Source organism: Xiphophorus couchianus, chromosome 23 (genome assembly GCF_001444195.1).
Source record: "Xiphophorus couchianus chromosome 23, X_couchianus-1.0, whole genome shotgun sequence".
NCBI lineage: Eukaryota > Metazoa > Chordata > Actinopteri > Cyprinodontiformes > Poeciliidae > Xiphophorus > Xiphophorus couchianus.
This window is the reverse complement of record NC_040250.1, coordinates 6,415,465-6,438,363: the sequence shown is the minus strand read 5'-3', so window position 1 is coordinate 6,438,363 and position 22,899 is coordinate 6,415,465. Positions and strand designations below refer to the sequence as shown.

At 35.0% G+C, this 22,899-nt stretch overlaps 2 protein-coding genes and 1 long non-coding RNA gene across 3 annotated transcripts; 2 read left to right on the top strand and 1 right to left on the bottom strand.

Annotated features, from left to right (window-relative positions):
- Positions 1-93: 93 nt before the first annotated feature.
- LOC114138689 (uncharacterized) lies at positions 94-4,814 on the bottom strand. The gene is made up of 3 exons (XR_003594269.1): positions 4,563-4,814; positions 1,626-1,704; positions 94-710 (listed from the first exon to the last, which is right to left on the bottom strand). It is a non-coding gene; the product is annotated as an uncharacterized LOC114138689 (long non-coding RNA).
- yif1a (Yip1 interacting factor homolog A (S. cerevisiae)) lies at positions 4,328-13,750 on the top strand. The gene is made up of 9 exons (XM_028008073.1): positions 4,328-4,463; positions 4,821-4,869; positions 6,912-7,156; positions 8,465-8,569; positions 10,079-10,157; positions 10,240-10,297; positions 10,384-10,539; positions 11,225-11,318; positions 13,170-13,750. Exons 2-9 carry the CDS (start codon positions 4,839-4,841, stop codon positions 13,326-13,328), a joined length of 927 nt encoding a protein of 308 aa, XP_027863874.1. The 5' UTR covers positions 4,328-4,463; positions 4,821-4,838; the 3' UTR covers positions 13,329-13,750.
- Positions 13,751-14,504: 754 nt separating this feature from the next.
- Positions 14,505-21,912, top strand: LOC114138684 (forkhead box protein N2-like). Its single transcript, XM_028008070.1, has 5 exons — positions 14,505-14,848; positions 16,567-17,160; positions 18,397-18,518; positions 20,167-20,222; positions 20,599-21,912. Exons 2-5 carry the CDS (start codon positions 16,579-16,581, stop codon positions 20,937-20,939), a joined length of 1,101 nt encoding a protein of 366 aa, XP_027863871.1. The 5' UTR covers positions 14,505-14,848; positions 16,567-16,578; the 3' UTR covers positions 20,940-21,912.
- The last annotated feature ends 987 nt before the right edge of the window (positions 21,913-22,899 follow it).

The window sequence follows — 22,899 nt, the reverse complement described above, 5'->3', positions numbered from 1 at the left end:
TTTTAATATTATTTTTAATATTTATTTATTTAAATAAATAAATATTAAGTTTATTAATCTTTGTCTTTAACAAAGACAAAGATTCTAGGTCCATAATAGAGATTAAAAAAAATTAGGAATAAAAAAGGTTAATCTATTGTTATCATTATTAAATATTAACTTGTAAATTATTATAAAGCATTTAAAGTTAGTATGAATTTATGTGGATTCAAGTGAGGCGCGGTGCAATTTTAAACATGTAAATACTCATCATGTGAACAACATATATGTGATAAAAGGTTCCCATAATGTCATAAATAAACCTATATGTGTATTTTGACTGAATCCACGTTGATCTGTGACTGAGACTGTACAGTCAGGCAGAGAGCTGAGCACGTGCCTGTAAAACTTGAGTTTTTTTGGCCGCCACTTTCACTATAAACCACATCAATAAGCACACATTCTTGTGGAAATGAGTCACCCAAATGGCGCAAAGCAGCTCAGTTACTTCACCACTGGTTTTACCACATTTCCCTTTTTTTAAAATACATGTAAGCATGTTGTAGTAGCTAGTAAAGATTAAAATTTTGCAAACTGCAGATTTGGTAAGCTTAGTCTGTCACAGCAGCTGCTGACCTTGCAGTCCCTCAGGGACAGAGTTCCCGGCATCGGCTGGTCTGACCTGTGGTTGACTGCTGCACTCATGTCTCGTGTTACTATTAACTCCAGTCCTGCAAAGTTCGAACAACAGTTGTTAATATTTTATGCTGGAGTCACATTTTTTATTCTTTACATTGGAAACAACAAGTGGGACCTGTAGCTTTTTGTCTCTGGGTTAAAAAGTTTCAGGTTTAAACATTGTTAAATCAGAACATGCAGGGTGATTTGTTTGTAATATGCTGAAAGGTGTCATAAAAAGTAAAATAGGGTAAAGGTAAGCGTAAGGTGAGTCAGCTGTGAGGAATTCACTCATGAGACATGTGAAGTGGTGACATGCCACAACATGTCTTCTTCCTATTACATCTTCAGTTTCCCTCTGGTTTTATCCTCTACCCTTAATTTTATTAGGAAATCCAGCTCTAACTTCCTTAATTAAATGTTTAGGTTTTTAGGGGGTGAAACTCTGACTAACTTCCTTATTCTTTGTTTCTGTTTTGAGTTTCCTCTAAAAATTTAACATGATCCGAGGTGGAGAATAAAGGAAGCTTGGATTCCTTTGCAGTTTACTCATCTAGAAATCTCTGCATGTTGTCACATAACTCATCCCACACCCACCCACGCCTTCATCCCACCCACACAAACATGCTGCCATGCCACAGATTAATTTATTAAGCAGGATAGGTGTCTAAAGTCACGCCATGCCACCTTTATGCTTACGCATTACAAAGAAAAAAAAGATTATCTGTAATCTTAAGGTGAAGTCCGAACATGAATATACTGACTGTGCCTTAAATCTACATTATTCACAATGTCATATTACACTATCTAAAATATGACACACTTTTAGTTTATAGAAATATTTATGCCAATGACAAGAATAAATTGGATAAAATTTGCAATAAACTGCCCCAAGTAGCAAAGTAAGACTTCCGAGAAGCCGTAAGTTGAAACCTAAATTTAATGTAGCAAAAATGAAACTGTCTTACTCTTGAGAAAAAACCTCAGCATCTTTCCAGAATTAGCCGCTGCGCCAAAGTTGAAGCTTGACAAAAAATTTCCAGCTGCCTGGATGGACAAGAGGAAAAACATCTGGATAAGAGATTTATTTGAGATGATATAAAGATTGAGCAATTTGACCACAACTACAAGAAGTCCTGCATATTTCCAGGAGTTTAAAGTTGAAGCAAAGTGATGGCAGTGTCATGCTGTGGTGGTGTGTTACCAACATGGCTGCTGGTGCAAAGAAGAAAGTGGACCGAATAAAGAAAACGATTCATTTTAACTTTTTCAATTTCATCTCAAGTATTCACTGCAAAAACACAAATCTGACCAAATATCTTAGTACCGTTTAAATAATGATAACAACTTATTTAAACTTAGCTTACAAGCAACTTTTCAGTAAGAAAGTTGCTTGTTTTAAGTTAACAAATCCTTAATTTAGGTGAAAAAGTTCTAGTTTCACTGGCAGATTTTTTCACTTTTAACTGGGAAAATTTTTGATTATAAATGACCTAATCTGCAATTCAAACCAACAGTTTTTAATTTTTTATTGGCTTAAAACAAGCTGCTATGTCTTGCTGAAAAGTTACTTCTAAGTTAATTTTGTTATATTTCACTTGTGCTAAGATATTTGCACTAGAAAATAGACCAGAAATGCTTTTTGAATGTAAAAACTCTTATTTGTCTTTAAAAGCTTTGTACTGGAAGCCAAAAAAAAAATTTAAATTTTGCCAAGACTAAACATCGAGTGAATTAATCCAGAACTTTGTTGATGAAAATAAAAAGTGTGATGTCAAAGTGCAACGTCCTAAGAAATGTTTTATAAAATATTTATGAGTATAAACAGCACCCTACAAAAGTACTAGAGTCTTTTCAATATTTGCATTTATGATATTACAATGACAAACTTTAGTAAATTTAACTTTAGTTTCACATAATAGCTCAGTATAAAGAACTGTATAATAATATTTAAATGTTTTAATGAAGTTCTAGTTTGATTCTAGTTATCAAATAATGCAACAATTAATTTTATTATCCAAACTGATTAAAAGGTTTTCTATCAAATAAAACCCAGACGATTGCTTTGAGTATGAGGTATCAAAAATTTAGTAAATTACAATTTGAGGCTGGATTTGTGGAATAATAAAAAATATGGGAAAAACAACTTGTTCACATAAATTACTTAAGCTGTTATTTGCCAGTGAAAGTGGGTGCAAATATTTGCCTTTCTGTCAGTTAGTTTGATGGAAAGGTCATGTCCTACGTACTGGAAAATGTTCTAATTACATCCGAATGAAAAGTGGGTGATCCATTTTCAACTTCCCCATTTCATCTTTGTTCCTCTCACTTTGAAGCTCCTCTCTTTACCTTTTATTGCATCGCTGTTAGTGAAATAGTCTGATTCTTTCTCCCATTAGTTGTTTTCCCTCAGGCTTTAAAAGCTGCAGTTCTCAAACCGCTGCTGGAAGAGAACAGTCTGGGCAAGTCGCTGTTCGAAAATGACCGGCCAATCTCCAACAAAGTGACTGGAAAAACTCTGTTTAAAGGTTTGACTGGTGTCAGGTGGTACATTAAATAGAAGGGGTCCCAGGGTTAAACCTTGGGTTACTCCTGCTTGTTCCAAAGAGTAGTTATCTACTCACACAAAGGAAATAGGCAGAAGTCACATATGGAGGACCCCAAGGTTCAAACCTGGGACCCCTTCTATTTACATGCTCCCACTGGTTCAGGTGATAACAAATAATAAGATTAGTTAATATAACTATCAAGATGACACACAGTTCCACATTACAATGTCACCAGGAGACTATGGACCCATTCAAGCGTTGAGCTACGTAGAACAAATCAATACATGGAATTGCCACAACTTGTTCCAGCTGAACAGAAACAAAACTGAAGTTATTATTATTGGACCTAAAGAGGAACAACCAAGAGTCAGCACACAGCTTCAATTATTACAGTCAGAAACTACAAACAGGAATGACATCTGGGTGTAATGATGGACTCAGACCTGAACCTTCAGCGTCACATAAAGACGGTTACAAAATCAGCCTTCTATCACCTGAAGAACATTTCTAAACTTTCATAAACTCATACATGTGTTTATCTATAGTCACATTGATTACTCCAACAGTGTCATGGAGAAGCGACATACAGTATTTATGTTTCTTTTATCTAGAACAAACTTCCAGAAAACAACAAAACAGCTGAAACACAAAGCTAAAAATCTATTTTTAAGAGTTGCCTTTGTTTAGTAGAGGTTAACACTGATTATATATTTGATGTAGATTCACTTGATTATTTTTAATGATGGCATTTGACAAACTGTAATATTTATCACTTGTTTTGTAATCGGTGACTACTATGTTTTCATGAACTACCTACCTACAAATAAATTTGACTTCCATGAAACTGGAAAACTGCTGAAACACAGAGTTCCTTTAAATCAAGACTGAAGTCCTGTTTGATTAATAACAACTGGAATACTGAATAATTTTAGCACATTTAATCATTTATTTATCTTTATTTTGTCACTGTAATATCATGAAAGCGGCATGCCTTGTTCTTTAAATGTGCCAGATACAAATAAACTTGAGTCTCTCCAAATCTTACATTACAAAATGTGCGAAAGGTCCACAGGATGCTACTTTATGTCCCGTACCACTGAACACAGAGTTACATTAGATGTGTACTGTTTGTATTATTCAGTGGGGAGTTGGATAGTTTCTGCCACGCAGGCAGACAGATGTCAACCAATCGCAGTGAATGGGAGGGATTAGCTCCGTTAGCCACGTAGCTTGTAGCCTCTACCGTTAGCTTTGCAGGTAAGTACTCCTCCCTGCCGTGCAGTGTTTTTTAATACTAAATAAGTTATTTAAACGTAAACTACGCTTTTATAAACGGTGCTGATGAGGCTTACTCACCCGTCTTCTCGGACGTGAAATAAAAAAAAAGCGAAGTAATATGACGTTAATATTAGCTTGTCTGTTAGCATCAACTTTTAGCAAGAACAAGTTCGGAGCAACACGGAAAATTAATCATATGTACATAAAAAAATAAGGTTGTGTCGGTTTAAAAGTCGGAATTAAACTCTTAACAGTTAGATAACCTACAATTCACCTGGAGTAAGTGAGAAAGGTAGCCTAGCTACTAGCTAACGTGTCACTGTTTTTAATTTGAAGCTAACGTCTCCTGGAGTCATGGATCTGCCTCATCAAGGCTTCAGAGCAAGTAAGTGGAAATCTGAATCACCGTCTGTTGTTTTACTTCTTTGCAAGATTTTACAGAAAAATCCAGTCATAGTATCTACTTCCTTTTTAATGTGTGTTCATTTGAGTAGTGACGTATTGCTAAAGATCAGTTTTACGTAATTTTTACCGCAAGTGATGCTGTGGATGGTAAAGGTAAAAATGTATAGATATACGTTTGCAGTTTGCACATGATCGTCATTAGGGCGAAGTTTCCTGCCTTCATGGAAATGGTATGAGACAAATCATGTGTTAAAATCTAAGCAAGTGATTTCAACATCTTTTGATTTAAACAGATGATTGAATTTCTGTTAAAAAACTAAACAGAAATAAATTAATACATAAATGATATAAAGTTTGTTGGATATATGAGCGAAATGTAGCTATTTGCAAACTTCCACAACTTCCTTCTGTTAAAATTAATCAACTATAGCCAGTATTTAATAACCAATCTAGACAGATTTTGTTTCTTTTTATAAATTTAGCACAATTTAACATCTGAAAGCGTCTTGCAAGACTTCTTCTCGCCACCATGAATCATCTCCTACCCTCACACCAGCTAACTTCACAGTTAGTCACAAAAAGATCCATTTCCTATCAATAAGATGCAACACAGTCCGATCATAAATGACTAACAAAAATGATGCTGTCAATTTACTGTATAAATGCCTTTGTTTGTTGTAATTTTATAATTATGTGTTACAGATAATGTTGGGCGATACAGACTTAAAGTTTTATCTCAATATTTTGCTATGGGATAATGATAAAAGTGACAATAAGAACTATTTATTTCTACTTTTTCATGACTGTGACTTTGTGCCACAGCAATTATAGTCCCACAAACATAATTACTGCTCTTGTAAAACATTCCCTTTTATTGGTAATGCACTTCTCTAAGACACCAGTCACATAAAAAAGGGTGATTTGTATCACTCAGCTGCACACAGTATTTTCAAATGTATTGGTCTTTATTGATGTTTTTTATTGAACAAACAGTGGAGAAAATAGAAAATCTATGAATCCTGACAAAAAGTAACATTTTGGGAGGTTATAAACATCATTAATTGTGAGTTATTGTAACAGTGATAAATCAAAATTTGGTAATTTATTTGAAGGGGTGTGCAAAAGACTGACAAAACACCTGTTACAAACATGAAGGAGTCTTCATCAATGTCTACGATTGCCTCCATGAAGTGTTATTTGGTAAATAAAGACACTTTTAATGTAAAGTTGACATTTGTAATCTACTTTTAATGCAAGTTTTAATGGAAATTTGCATTAAAAGTGCCATTATTTACTGAATAATGCAAAGTTGACACATTTAATGGACATTTAATGCAACTTTTGGTGCAACTTTGCATTAAAAGTGTCATTATTTACCAAATGACGCTAGTAACAGTCTTATGCACTCCCCTTCAAATAAAATGTTACCAAAAATTCCTATCATGACAACAAATTTATCACAATAACTGATACACTTCAAAAACTCAGTCTTGTCTTGAGTATTTTTTTCTAGTTTTCTAGTACAAATATATTAGTACACTTCAAGTAAAACAAAACTAACTTACAAGTAACTTTTCATCAAGAAATATGGGCTTATTTAAGGTCAATTATTCCTTAATATTGATGAAAACGTACCAGTTCCATTGGCAGATTATTTCACTTATAACAAGACATTTTCCCATATGATAAGTGAAATAATCTGCTAATGAAACAAGTATTTTTTTTGTTAATGTTAGGAAAAGATTGACTTAAAACAAACTCATTTATCTTGCTGAAAAGTTACTTAGAAGTTAGTTTTGTCTTATTTCAAATGTAATAAGATATTTTCACTAAAAGCCACACCAAAAAAAGTAAATTTTTGAAGTGTACAGATAATAAAAACTATAAATTCTGTATCGTAAATAAGCATATGCTGGAGAAGTTATTCCAAAGCTTTTATTGCACCTGAGCAGGGCCACGGGCTGATCGATCGGCGTCTTAGAAGAAGGAAAACTGAACTGCGTTGTGTCCGTTTGTCTACAGCGAAGCAGAGAGCGCGTGCAGCGCCCTCTGCAGGAGACGCGGTGTTGTTTGACGACACCAGCTCAGCAGCGCCTGGAATGAACAGCCAGGGCTTCTACACGCCCGCTTATAACATGGCGGGACCCTCGAACGACATGCAGGGAGCGCCGGGAGTCAACAACCTGTTCGCCGACCCGATGGCCAGCGCCGCCATGATGTATGGCTCATCCTTAGCCAATCAGGGGAAAGACATGGTGAACAAGGAGGTGAGGGACGTCAGCATGACTGATTCAGCCGTTTATAGCTTCAGAGATTTTACTGTTTTTAAAGCTTCTATGTTCTTCATTAATCTGCTTGTTATTTACATTGGCAATATAAGGCAAATAAAGTTTTAGTTTCCACTAAGAGCATGTTTCCCTACTTTTCTTTACAAAAATATATTATGAATCCAAGTGATTTTTGAGAATTTAGACGACTTTCATAAATTAGGAAGACAATACTTTTCTGCAAAACTGCCAGAATGATGTATTCATTAAACTATAGATTACATCCATTTCTTTAGAGGTGACTGGATTATTATTTTTTAAATTAAGTGTCTTGGAGATTATGTAGTGTTCTTAAATTTACAGGTAATAAAAAGTTTTTTCATGCTCTGTTTCCATTGGGACTGAAACTATTAATCAGATTAATTGTGAAATAATCATAAACTAATTTAGTACCGTAATAGATTACTTGTTAACTGGGGTCAAAGAAGGGTAATTTACTGAAAGAACAGAATATTCAGAGCAGCTATTTGTCCAAAATTGTACAAAAATATATAAATCTTTTTTAAGATAAAAGAAAAAATAGTGTAATTATTTTCTACCTAAACTTTTCAAGTGGCTTAGACGTAGCTTCACGTGGTTCTTATTCTGTAAAAAATATCTACTATTAAGCATTTTTTGCTATCCAGTTATCAATCAATTAATCCAATATATAATCACCGGATCGTTCCTCCACCATTCTGATGTTGAGTCAAACAGAAATGACTTTAAGTATTATTTTTAGCTAAAGATTCTTCCTTTGCTACAAATTATCAAGCTATTTTATTGTATTTTGGGCAATAAAATGTTTATTTTTCTATTTAAAAAAGGAACCATTTTGTTCTTATCTAACTAATTGTTGGAATAATTGATAGATCAATAACTAAAATAATGGCCACTTGTTTCTCTAATCCCCATAGAACTGTGAATCATCATAATTAAGTTCCTGAAATAAATTTGCTCTTCAGTAGTATTATTATATTTATTGGATGTATATTACATATTACATATGCAACCAAAAGTAATTTCATTTTTCTGAGTTATTCAAAGGACAGCTGATTTAAAAAAGAAAAAGTTTGTTAATATTTACCTAAGGTTGAAGATAATGGTTGAACCTTCATGATTACTTTAAACCTGCGCTGTTCTGCTTGGTTAGAAGTTTAAAAGCAAAGGAGTTTACTTCCTTTTGTTTAAATAAATGACTCATTTCTGTCCATTCATCTCTGCAGACTTCCAGTTTGTGTTTGTTAATGTTTACACTCTGCATTTCAGATTAACAGATTCATGTCTGTGAACAAGCTGAAGTATTTCTTCGCAGTGGACACCAGATACGTCCTGAAGAAACTCATGATCCTCATGTTCCCCTACACACATCAGGTAATCTGATTACACCTGGCCGCCCTCCACGTCACGCCCAGCGATGAAACAAAACGCTCAGTACTTCGTTATCCAGGGTTGTTTTATTTTTCAATGTTTATTACACTGAAACTAGACAAGACAATCTGCCTCCTTATCACTGCTGTTCATGAACATTTATGGGATGCGATTATTGAGTATTTAGAAGCACTCAGAGTTTATTTACCCTTATTATGAGACGTAACATTTTATAAAGTATAAATGATGCAAACTCTTCTGAAAAAGACAAAGATAAAATGTTTTCTGCGTCTTTTAAAACGTTAAAACAGAAGTTTAATGTATGTTTAATGTCTTTTAATGTATAAAAGATTTCATGAACTTCTGCTGATATTTCTGATCTTCATTACTGCATTTATCTTATAAATCTTATAAAAAGTAAAGATTTACTCCTGTAGCAACTTTTACAGACATGCAGTTGAAACCAGATATTTAGATGCACTGAATAAAAAGACTTTTTCTTTCTGCCAGTCTGAAGTTAAATCAGACCAAACTTTTCTTGTTTTTGCTTAGTAACACCCAAACAGATTAAAAGACTGAAAGATTAAAATGTTTGTAAACTTTTGAATTAGAAGAAAATTACAAAAAAAATTATTAAAAAATATTCCCGCCAAGTTTTCTGGCATTTAGCAAATAGAAATAATTTTTGGTAACTCTAAGATAAAACAAGAGAAGTTTGGCCTGATTTAACTTCAGACAATGACAAAAAATGTGTGTATTTTTATTTATTGTATGTAAATACCTGGTTTCCATTCAGATACTTATTGTACAGCTGTAGTTTAATTATTATTCCTGAGTTCAGTTTATAAATCTCCACATGGTTAAATATTGTCAGCAAACAGATTATATTTTACATTTTTATGTTGATTCCAGACTAAATAATCTCCCTTAAATCTGCTCTTTTCTCATAAATTGATATAAAACACAATAATTGCAGTTTTGAATAGGAATGCCCCAAACTGAAAAAGTTGGGCCGATTTTTAATATGGCTGTTATAGCAGATAACTGATATTTACTGATGTTACATTCATTACTTACATTTTTCTGTCCTTTCAAAAGTGAAATAAACAAATAACGGGGTTAGATTGTAGATAGATAGATAGATAGAGAGAGAGAGAGAGATTAATTGGGCTAAACCTAAATGAGTCTGTTTATTATTCATAAATTGTAGAAATGTTGGTTTTGTATTTAGTTTATGGAGAATGCTTAAGAACACAGTGATGTATCTAACATAGCAGAAATTAGTCTTCACAAATAAGTTTCTGCGGTTTAGTTAATGTTTAAATTAATAAATAAAATATTACAGAAAAACAAATAATTACAAAAATAATGTGCTTCAAAATGTTTTCCTTTTTCAGCAGAAATCTTCAAATTGCTTTCAAATATGTTTTCTTGTCAACTAAAATCACCTTTTATTTTTCACATCGTCTTGCTAAATTAAGTTTTCTTCTTCTGTGGTGGTTTTGTCTGTAGGACTGGGAGGTCCGGTACCATCGCGACACTCCACTCACTCCAAGGCAAGACGTAAATGCGCCTGATCTTTACATACCCAGTAAGTTGTGTGTAAACACACAATCAGGACCAGGAAATTCTGCGATGTTTGTTTATTTAACATTTATTCCTCTTTCTCACAGCCATGGCTTTCATTACTTACATTTTACTGGCTGGAATGGCTCTTGGTATTCAAAAACGGTGAACATTTCTCTCTTTTTTCACTGTTTTTATGCTGGTTTTGTGTCAGATGAGCTTAATCGGGATTGTCTGTTGACTGTGTGCAGGTTCAGTCCAGAGGTTCTGGGACTGTGTGCCAGCACCGCCCTGGTTTGGATCATCATTGAGGTTCTGGTCATGTTGCTGAGTTTGTATCTGCTGACCGTACACAGCGACCTTTCAACCTTTGACCTCATCGCCTACAGTGGATACAAATATGTTGGGTAAATACACATTTTAATGCTCATATTTTAAATGTATTAAATCAGGTATCCATCAAAACGCTATTATAACCTCTTTTATAGTCACATCTGAAACAATTAATCGATTATTGAAATAACTGTCAACTAATTCAATAATTTATTAATCGATTTTTAACTGCGATTTGATGAAAGAACAACCCACTCAGAGCCAAAACTGTACAACAAAAGATATATTTTGGATTTAAGAGAAAGAAGAAAAAAAAACATTTTTCTGTAAATATTTTCCTCCAGTGGCAAAGTTTTAGCTTCACTCAGTTTGAATTCTGTAAAACAAAAACACAGAAAAAACCTTTTGATATCCAATATCAGTCAACTAAAAAATGATGTTAAGTCAAACATAAAGGCCTAAGCTAAAGAAAAGCCACAGTACTGAATAAAATATTTATTTCCTTATTTTAAAAAGAAGTTGAATTATTTGTTCATTTGCATTTTAATTTGTTTCTAATATTGTATAAAAAGCCCCTTAATGATAAATAAAAAATTTGCAGAACATACCAGTTTTAAAAATCGGATTAATTGATTAATCATCAGAATAATCGCTAACTAAAATAATCGTTAGTTTCAGCCCTGGTTCTATTATTATTTCTATTTCTAGTTTTTATTTCTAGTTAATTAATTTGTCTTTGTGTGTTTGTATTTCACCCAGAATGATCTTCACGGTGCTGTGTGGCTTAATGTTCGGCAGCGACGGATATTATGTTGCCCTTGCCTGGTCCTCTTGTGCCTTGATGTTCTTCATTGTAAGTATTAATACCTGCATTTTCACCTAACACACTAAATATGGCCTTAAACACTAAATACAAACTTTATTCTATTATTTTAAGTGTTTAGAAAATTAAAACAAGTTGTAGTAAGTGTTTTAGTCTCTTTGTGTTGTTTACTGCAGTGTTATTACATAATAATAACACAGAAGTTGTTTAACCCGCCAACCAAGTAATAACTGAAAAATATCACCAAAGTGGGCGGAGCCACGATACACGGAGGGGCGTGGCCAAGTGAGACGTGACAAGTTGAAACGTTGTAACCAATTGGAAAAGTTAACTGCAGGAGCCATTCCTCAACCTATAGAGGGCAAAATCAAGACAGTTTTCATGCCAAATTTACACAAAAAATGTCACAATTTGCACAGAATTATAAAGATAGGACCCTTTAACAACCAATATGGACAGTTTATCTGAAATAAAATGTTGATCTGTGGTTTAGTTACTCTTTAATATTTGGTGTCGGCCAATTTCTCAACATGATTTTGCTAAACTTATTTACTTTGGTCACATTTATTGCATTTTAATATGACTGAACGTACTGTAAAGCTGCTTTCCTTCACTTTCTTGTATTGTTGTCAGAAAGCAACTAAAACATTGATACTTAGAAAAGGAAAAAGTAATAAAATTTCATCATTTTTGGTTGGGAAAGTGATTGTTATTTTCTAGCATTATGCTGAACGGCTTTTGATTATTTTTTTTTTTTGGCAGACTCGGGTTAGGTTTTGTGACTTGGCATTTATAAATGATGACAGATGGAGTCCCGCAAGGCTCCATTCTTGGGACACTTTAATTCTTCATGATTTGAATCTAAAATGCAGTCTACAAATACAGTCACTGTTCCTTTAAGACAATGCTTTCAACCCCGGTCATTTTCAACTGATAGCATAATTTTAAAGGCACTGCTGATTTTTAGTTAGATTTTCATGTGAGATTACCAAAAAAATCCTGTAAATGGCAGCAAGAAATACAAGAATATACAGACTTTTGTAACAGAACGACAACATGAAGGGCAAAGCTCCAGAGTTTGTCCTTTAGGGTAAATAATTTGCTTCAGGTTCAAGTTTTTTTTTTAGTTTACGAAAGCACACACATGCCATTTTAATGTGCTTAATTGCACTTTGGATAAATCCATCGACCTCAGGACAAATTCGGTGCATCTCCTCTCTAAAAGTTGTCAGCAGTTCTCTACTTCCCCCCAGCTGCACTTTTTCTGTTTTACATGAATAGGAAATCTGCAGCTTCAGGTATTGCATTTGTATATTGATTAAACCTGCTTTGAAGGGATAACGTCAAAACTGAACACTTGTTGAGATCCAGCCAAGCTGGTTAATGCACTGTAAAATATCAAAGAGCTTAAGTTTCTAGTGATTCTTTGAGAATCTAATCTCTGCTTTGTGTGAAATAAATTCCTTAATTTGTAAGAATCTGGGCAAAAGTCTTAAGGAATCTTATTTCCAAATACAACTCTGGGTTATTATTGAGTAAATCCATAAATTTTACTTTAGGAAGAGTAGCAATATTTCATAATAAAACTACTCAAGTGAAATTAAAAAGTACATCGTAGTAAAAATACTCCTAAAAGTACATTTCCCCTCCCCCAAAAAAGTTCTTCAAGTATATCTACTCAGCTCTGGGTATGATAGAACTTTGCACCAATGTGATGGTTAAATAACAGATTACATACAATAAATTTATTTGTTGTTTAGTTTATATGTCTATTTATTTATTCAACAATGAAGTAGCAAAAAGTGCTTTTGGATTAAAAGTGCTGCTTACTAAAAGTTTTTGATTAAAATGTGATTGATTGATTAATTACAAACCCTGCAGGTTCGATCTTTGAAAATGAAGATCCTGCCCTCCATCTCCTCGGATTCGATGGGAATGGGATCGAACTCCAAGCCTCAGCTCCGCCTCTACATCACCGTGGCAACCGCCGTCTTCCAGCCAATCATTATCTACTGGTTAACGTCTCACTTAGTCAGGTGACCGCGAGGTTAGAAGGTTATTGACTGTTTGTGCTCTCGCCCTTTTACTGTTTTTGTTGGTAAACTGAGAACATTTGTTTGGTGTTGAGCTGCAGCGTGTTTACGAAGCTTTTCCGCTTCATCGAAACGAGCAGAACATGTGAAACGAAGCGCCTCTCTGTCTGCTGCGTGGTTGTAAAGTAACGCTGGTAAATTATTGGTATTTTTAAACACCTAACTAAAAGGGCTCCAAGGTTTTAACATCAGATTTGATTGTGTGCAGATTAGCTTTCATATCATGTCTCTGGACATGTTTCTCAGTGTTTAAACCGAACGGTACGCCCAGCTCCTGTTTTTTTTTATTTATCTACATTTGACAAAGTATCATAAAGTTTGGATTTTGTGTGATGAAAAAATAAACAAATATATAGCTTTGTGTATCTAGTTTTTTTTTCTCTTTGTGGTAAGATTTCTCCTGTAAAGATGTAATAAAATCAGATTTGATTTTATAGTGCTTACAGGAAGTGACAATCCAAATTAAGGGAAGGTCAATGGACGTCCTAGGATTTGTTCTCCACTCATCTGAAAACCAAAAACACTCAAACTAAAGGGAAAGGAATAAATTGTTTCGGATTAGCGACAAAACATCTTAAAAAACAAGACTGAGTCCAGTTTTCCTTCTGCTTTGAGTTCAGATTGCAGTAAATATTTGTTTGTTTAAAAGTGTATATGTTTTATCAACTTTATCCCTTTTGAAATAAAGAAAAAACTAATTTTATCTCTTTTTTTCTGACAAACTCAACATTTTTAGCTGGACAATTGTACTTCATCCAGCCTCTGTATTTCTTGGATTTGCTGCAGGAACAGCATGTTTGATTCTCTCTTATAATTTTTTTGATGTATCAAGTTATGGGAATAAGAATCCAATTTAGTACCACATATAAAGGGGCGAAAATAAATGAATTAATCAATTTAGACCACCATGACAGTCACATTCGTCCTCTGCTGCTTTGTCACTTTTGCTGTAACCCTGAATGCTACATTTACAACACCTTTTTTCTTTTTCTTTTTTTTCTTCTAGAAAATCAAATATAATAATGTAAGTTACAACATTTAATTTCTCTCCGGGATTAATAACTTATTTTTGAATTAAAGGATTACTTTTACTTTTAGATTTAATGAAAACAAACCCCTTCCATTTAAATCCGGCATTTTGCAGAAAAGAAAAAACATTTCTTTTCTTGTTGGGGTTGTATTATGTCTCTTCCTACGGTTTGTAGCCATATTTAAAGTTTTTTACACGTTTTTTTTTTTGTTTTACTTGCGGCAGCGTGATTATGCTCGGGGTTGCGCACGGGAGCGCGCAGAGCGTTCTCTGCGGTTTCCATGGTTACGGCAGATATCAACAGGGCACGGAGGAAGAGGTGTCCGGCTGCGACTCTTCACGTTTTGACCCGTCCGGGTTCCGCCTTAAATATTCCTGCCGAACCTGGACTTCGGATGAGAGTCGAGCTCCGGTTGACTGATCTTTGTTGGTATCTGGTGAGTAAAAAAAAATTATTATTTTTTGCTATTTAAAGAGCGAAACGCACCGACAGGGGGGGGGTTACCTGTGGGGAGAAAGGCGGCTTTCTTGTACAGCTAAATGAAACTTTATATTGTTCCGCCATTTGCCTCCTGCCCCACAACAGAGCCATGTGGCTTCATACAAAGTTTTAGAGCGTCATAAATGCAGCTTATCATAGTCGTGGTTAGGCTGAAGCATATGAGTTTATTTTCGCATCATCTTTAAAGTTCAAGGTTTAAGTTGATGGGAACGTGAGTCTGGACTTTGGCCAAAGAAAGGATGCTCATCAGAGGGGAACGGCTGGCCATCATGTTACTGATCCAACCTGGGAGGTCAGAAAATTCTTAAAGTTGTACTTTAATGTAAACTACAGAAGATTTTAGGTGCTAGATTAACACAAAGTACTGCGTAAATATATATTTAATACATTTTACAAATAGAAATCTAAAAAAAAAAGCATGCTTTGCACACCTAGATAATAGACAATGACCTGACCAGCCTACCTGTGTCTTCAGAACAAATGCATCCTCAAAGCATAATGCTGCCACTACCATGTTTCACAGTGAGAATGGTGAAACATGCTCTGGTCACATCTTACAAATCTCCTGGAAAACGGCATGTGGTTTCCACTAAGTCATCATTTAGAGATGTCAGAAAACAAATGCACACACCACACTTTTCAACTATTTTTTTAAAATAGTTAAAAAGTATTTAATCTCACAGTTATGCTTTGTGTTCATCTATCATATCAAATTCTAACAAAATACAAACAGGTTTTTTATTATTTGGTATTGTTTTTTTTTATTATTGTTTCAGGCCAGTAAAAAAAACTACTGGCCTAATTTTGTTGATTTTAGCTGTGTCTGCAAAAAAAAAAAAATATATATATATATATATATATATATATTGTTTTTACATTTATTTCTTCATTGAAGAAGATGACTCTTTATTCATTTCTATGACATGAATATGATTCTCAGCATTTTTTAAGAGAGTACTATGGCACCCCATTGCCCCCCCTTGGGGTCACCACTATTTATAGATGTAATACAATTTAATAAAAATATAGAAGTTGCCACATAAATCTAATTTCTTTTGTACATAAGACTTATTGCATTTGGGACTTTTAAAATGTGCTGTTTACTGCAGGTGAGCTTTGAAAAGCTGCACAATGTACATACAAAAAAACATATTCTGTATTTAAATTTTCCCAGATGTTCAGGTTTCTATTTAATTTTATTTTAACTATTGTTATTTTAGTAGTACACAGTTGTTTATATTGTTTTTATATATTTTTAATGGGGTATATTTTGTTACTGTGCTGCTGTAACAAGAGAATTTCTGCACAGTGGGATTAATAAATGACTTTTTCTTTCTTTACTTCTCTTTTCTTTTCTCTTCTTTCCTTTTCTTTTCATTAATATTCCATTGGCTTGATACCTGTTAGTTGATTTTTGTTTTACCATATTTGCTTAAGCCGTCACTGAGTAATTTTATGAGATTATTTTGGAAAAACTGAGTATCTTTAGTCAGAGGCTACTTCCAATTTGCTGCAATACAGACTGCTGCAGGAGATCTTTCCTGCGCACCACCATCACCATCTACAACATTTATTTTTAATAATTTTGAATTAAAACTAGCTACAGCAACATGTGGGATCAGTAAAGTATTTCTGAATTTCTGTCTTTTGCAGCCAAGCAGCTGAATGAGTCTGGATCTGACAGAAATGAAGAACGGCTCTCACACGCTGCCACCTTTCTCCTCGTCTCTCGCTGCTCTCGGAGGCTCTCTGACCTTGACCTCCTCACCCCCGTCTCTCCCTCTGTCACCCGTCTCGTTCCCTCCCTCCCCCACCTCTCTGTCTCCGGCTGCAGCAGAGTCCGCTCGTTCGTCCTCTCCTGTTTCAGACCTTGCCGCCTCTCAGTGCCTGGGACAGGGGGACACGTCCGACCAGGATGACCTGACCTGTCTGAGCTGGCTGCACCAGAGGGGCGACCTGCTGCCCCTGCAGCCTCTATCCAAAGTGACCACGTTACCCCAGCGACAGCCCGGGCAGCTTCCTCCTCCTGTGGCAGCCTCCTCCAAGCCGCCGTACTCCTTCAGCAGTCTCATCTTCATGGCGATAGAAGATTCTCCTCAGAAGAGGCTCCCGGTGAAGGACATCTATGGGTGGGTCGTGAGCAACTTTCCGTACTACAAGACGGCCACCGGCGGCTGGAGGAACTCTGTGAGACACAACCTGTCGCTGAGCAAGAGCTTCCGTCGCATTCAGAGGGACAAGAGCCAGGTGTGTGCACAATTTCCACAAAAGTCAGCTGAAATTATATGACTGAACCCAAATGTTTATATTATATAAAAGTAAGCCTGTCGCAAAAAGCTGTAAATCAATGAACTGTATTGAAACTATTTTAATTTGCCACGTCTTTCTCTCTTTCTACTAAAAACTGGATTAAAAAAGTCTTCGGTCTGATGGATTTGTCTCAATTAGATCATTTCTATGAAGGAAAATTTTGTTTACAGACTTCATAATTCACTTTATTAGTTGTTTTGTTTGCTTATTTTTAATATTTAAAATGTCTTCCAGTTCCAATGTTAAAAGTTCCATTAAAAGGAAAGTTTATTGATCTTTGAGAGGTTGAACTTGCATTATTATGTAATTATCATTTTGTTACTTTAAAATGGTCTCAAGACGACAATATTATTGGATATCATCGGACAATTTATCATCCAGCAAAAATTGTTATGGTGACATGCCTAAGGGCAATTTAGTTTACAGAGACATCTTAATAATTTTATTGATAGTTTCAGGTGTGTTTTCTTATTTTTTTCATTTCTGTTTTATTTATTGTTTTTTGTTGTCATGTATTATTTTGGTGATTTTAAATATCCTCCAGTTCCAGTGTTTAGTGTTCTCTACTAAATTAAAGTTTATTGCTCTTTGCAAGGGTAACATTTTTATGCCATAAAACATGACAGACATGTGATCAGTATCAACAGATAGTACACCTGATAGAATATTCAATATTCAATACATTCACTGAACCGCACAGCATTCTGGGGGATGTAGACAGAAGAAAAGCTTTAGCTGCTCAACCTCCAACAGTAAGTAAGGTTGGTGGAATCAACTAAATCACTCGCTCTTTGGTTACCTAGCAACTCACTTGCTCTTTGGTTACCTAGCAACAACCAGCTGAGTAACTAACAGCAGCAGTTCCAGGTTCTGCCATTGGGCCTCATAACTGCTTAAAAATAAAAATAAAAAACAATGATGTGGGTAAACAGGAAAGGTCATATGTATTTCAAATATTTCAAATAAAAAAAACTAATCAATAGTTAACAGTTATCAATACCGACTGATATGACACGCTTATATCATGTGTTTTTCTGCCATATTGTTCAGCTGTAAGTATTACTTGAAAATGATCTCAAACCATCAATATTATTATTTATCGCAATAATTACTGGAAAAATTTATCATCCAGCAAAATGTGTTATGAAAGTGTATGTGTGTGTTTTGCTGCAGTCGGTGGGGAAGGGGTCGCTGTGGTGTGTGTGTCCAGAGTATCGGCCGGCACTGCTGGAGGGTCTGAGGAAGACCCACAGCTATCACGGCACCAGCAGCTGTCTGATCAACAAGCCTGCACTGTGAGTTCAATCAAAACATGAGTAATTTAGGGCTGAAAAAATTCAGATTGATCAGATTAATGATAAATCTATTACTGAAATAATCAACTAATTTAATCTTATTGATCATTAACTGGAGTATAAGGACTCAAAAAAGAGGCAATTGGCTGAAAGAACAACACAGAGTAGCAATTACACCACACTGATTAGAAATATTTCCATCCATCCATTTTCTTCCGCTTTACCTGGGGTCGGGTCGCGGGTTGCAGCTTCAGAAGGGAGGCCCAGACGTCCCTCTCCCCAGCCACTTGTTCCAGCTCCTCCGGGGGAATCCCAAGGCGTTCCCAGGCCAGCCGAGAAACATAGTCCCTCCAGCGTGTCCTGGGTCTTCCCCGGGGCCTCCTCCCTAATATATATATATATATGTATACAGTATATGTACATTTTGCATTTAATATGAAAAACCTTTGTAAATATGTTCTACCCAGAACTTCTCAAAAGTAGTTTTATGTTCACCTAGTTCAAATTCCGTAAAAATAAAAAATATCTCATAATATTAAGCAGCTTTTCTTTCCAATTATTAACTGTTTAATCAAATAAAAAAAAACAACAAATCATTCTTAAACTGCAGTGACGTTAAGTCAAGCAGAACAGACTGAGCTTTTCACCTACGGATGTTAGAAGAATTTCTTTAGCTGCAAATGCATCCAAGCAATAAACTACAAATGATCAACAGTAATGCTGTTATTACATTTTAGACAATACAATTTTAGGAATTATTAGTTTATTTGCTTTTATAAACATTGTATAACATTGTATACAATGTTATATAAACATTGTATAATTCGAACATTGTATAAAAATGCTTTAGTGGTTAAATGAAAAATCTGCAGACTGTGCCAAAGTTTTTATCTGATTAGTCGTCAGAATAATCGAGAGAGTAATTGATTACTAAAATAATCGTTAGTTGCAGCCCTACTGTAAATGCCAATTGATTATTTATTCATTATATTACTACATTATATTATTCTTCAAATTTGTTTAACTTCAGAAAGGGACTCAGTCCAACTTCAGTCAAGTTTCTTCAAATTCGATGTAATACAGACTGCAACAGGAGGTCTTTCCTGCCAACAGCCATCACTATCTACAATAACTCTTTGAAGAATCTGAATTAATATGGAGTTACAACATTTTATTTTCCTTTGGGATCATTTCACTATTTTTGAATTTGAATAAAGAGAAATACATGGATGAGTTACTCTTGATGTTGTTTGGTCAGTAGTCCTTTAATGCTGGAAATATTCTCCAGGTGATAGAAGACCGACTTTGTAACTTTATGTGTCTGTGAAGGTTCATTTTCTGAGTCCATCAGATTTCGGGTGGTAAGAAGAGTAACAAAAAAGAAAACCACAAGAGGGCAGTTTGTTGCTCTATTTTATTTAGTGGTTTCAGAGTAAAGTGGTAAACTTGTCAGATTTGTATCAGTGGAAAACATTTAAAGTTATAATTATTGAACTAGTTTTCAAAAGTATTTAAAAGTATTTTTAAAAACATAAGCTGTTTTGTTTTGTCACTCCCTCCAGGTACAATCTGAGGACTTTATGAGTAATTTTACACCAACCAGCTGTCGTGTTTTTATACCTTTTTTGTCTTGCCGTTTCGTTTGCAGGTTAGATGGAACCAGCTACGAGGTGCCTGCAGTGTTTGACACGGTGGAGATCTCAGGTCGGTACCGACACCAGGGTCACGTTTCTAAGAAAAGACACGGACTGACTCGTTAGTGTGCCTTTCCTAAAGCCCGGAGCTCTCCGTCAGGGAAGGAGCAGCTTTCTCTGGCATTTTTATGGCGCCTTTTTTTCAGCGCGCGCCATTGTTCCCGTGTTTGTGTTCTGTTGCTGTAGCAACCGCCTTTCTTCGCCTTAGCAACGGGCTTCGTCATTAGTCCGCATTGTTTTACGCCTAAATCTCTGCGCTTTATGCAATAATTTGCTTCGTGACGTGTTTAATTATTGCTTTGTTAATCATCCTGACTCTTAAATAGATTATTGATGTTACGGTTTTAGTGATTAATCTCTCTTATTTTTTTCTTTACCTCCCACAGACTCTCTTTCTCACGCCCTGCTCCTTTCTAGTTCCTCTCCCCAAATGCACACGCCTTTCTCCGAAGACCTGCCGTGCCCTTTGACCCCGGATCACGAGGAGCTGGTCACCATGGAGCCGCACGAATACCAGCTGCACGAAGTCAGTGAAGACACCGAAAAGGACCCGCTGTCCGACAGCGGCTACATCGAGCTGCATTACTACGAGTCCGACCAGTGCCAGTACCTGGTGCTGCCCAGCGAATCCGAACTGGACCTGGAGACTGTGGAGATCCTGCAGCTGGACGTGGAGGCCCAGGAAGCTGCCGGGTCCCTGTTGGACCTTGCGGGTGGCGTATATTAGCTCAATTAACCCAGATGTTTCAGTCATTAACATGCGTTTCCCCTTTAGACTTTATTGTATTATGAGATATTAGAATGGAAAGGAATGAAGTAAAAATCCTCCTGTATTCTGGCACTTTGGACGCCCCAACCTGAACTCTTATGGAAACAGATCAGAACAAATGTTTTTAAAACTAGAAGTATTAAAATGTCAGTTTTATAGTGTTTGCTGTAATGTTTCTAACAGTTCGAACTAGGGGTGCACCGTTTGCATTTTTCTTGCCAATCATGATGTTTAAAAAGGCTTGACCTTCTCATACCGATTTTATTTGGTCTGAAAAATCGCTCAATATTGTTGGCAGCAAATATTGGGCAAAATTTAAAAATCTGGTCCGATTCGGTGGTGCACCCCTATTTCGAGATCATCAACCTCAGGGGTGGAAAGAGCTCTTCCAAACCGAGACGACGTACTGTTACTACTACGTCTTGGTTAAAGTTTCTTATAGTCAACCATGAAGTTTAACAAATAAACCACATCAAGACACAAACACTTAGTTGAAAAATTGCATTTTCTAATATACAGTTGTAATAAATTTATGTTTTTCTGTTTTCTTTTCTGAAAATGGTTTCTAAAAGTATTTTGGCAATAAAGTATATTTAATTTATTATGTACTTATTAATCATAAATGTACTGAGGAATTATGGAGAAGCATTAGAGGAATAACAGTAACGTATTGGTAGCAATATTTATATAAATAATCTCTTTTCTTTTATCTGATCCTGTTTGTTAGAGATAGTTTAATGTTTTTGATGTCATGTATGTTTTTAAATCCCAGATTTCCTTTCTTCTTGATAATTTTAAGACTTTTAAGCTAAACTGTCATTAAACAGCATTAGTTTCTTTGTGAGTTTAATACAACCACTGCCATTTAGTTTAAAAATAATAAGTTGGGGTAAAACAGATTTTTTTTGTTTGTAAATTCAGTGTTTCTCATTTTCTGTTCTGTGAAATAAAATCTTTATTTTGTTTGGTCAAGATAATATTTTTGTCTTCTCTTTTTTCATAATTTAAATATTTTCCCAGAAATTAATTACAGATAGCTTGTACAAAACCACCAAATTAACAAAATAAAAAAGACTTGAATTCATGTGTGATTTCACTTTCTACAACTCTCCTTTTTAAAAGTACTGTACCTTTTTCTAAAACTCTATTTCTAAACGTATTTCAGTAATAAAACATATCTATTGTTACAAATTTATCCAGGTAACAAACATTTTTAGTTGTATTCAATTTCAAATATTCTCTTTATTTTCTATTCAATTTGGCATCTATTCAAACTATTTATTTTAATTTACTTAAGTATTAATTTTCTATTTCTGTTTTCAGTTATGTTTTCTAATGTCGATATTCCTGTAAAATGTCAGTTTTTAGTTTTCTGCTTGTCAAAGATATTTTTAAGTTACTCTAAATTTAAATGTGCATTTTTGCAATAGGAAAATTTTGTTTTTTGCGTTTTTTTAAACAATGAACAAAGAGACTTTATTTCTAGACTAATGTTAGCAATGCAGTTTAAATATTTATAAAAAAAATATTTTTTGGATTACTTAAAACAAACGTGGGGGGAAAATCAGAAGATTTATGATGTATCGTGATGAATGACGTCACTCCTATGTTGGTTAAATTAACAACAGCAGAGGGCGCTACATCTACGTCACAACTGTTTTCTCTTCAATCGAATTCCGGTTGCTAGGATACCGCATCTGTCACCTTTCGGAAGTGATTTGGATAAACGCAAAGTATCCGCACCTACTTTACATTACCTGCTCGGTCGTTGCGTAAACATCGCCCTCCCTGAATAAAAACTACATTTCCCATTTCCTGTCGGTGAATTTCACTCGAAGGGGCTTGTAGTTTTCACCAGAGCTCGAACGGGGGAAGGAGGTCACACAAAAAACTACATTCCCCATGTGACGTTTCGCGG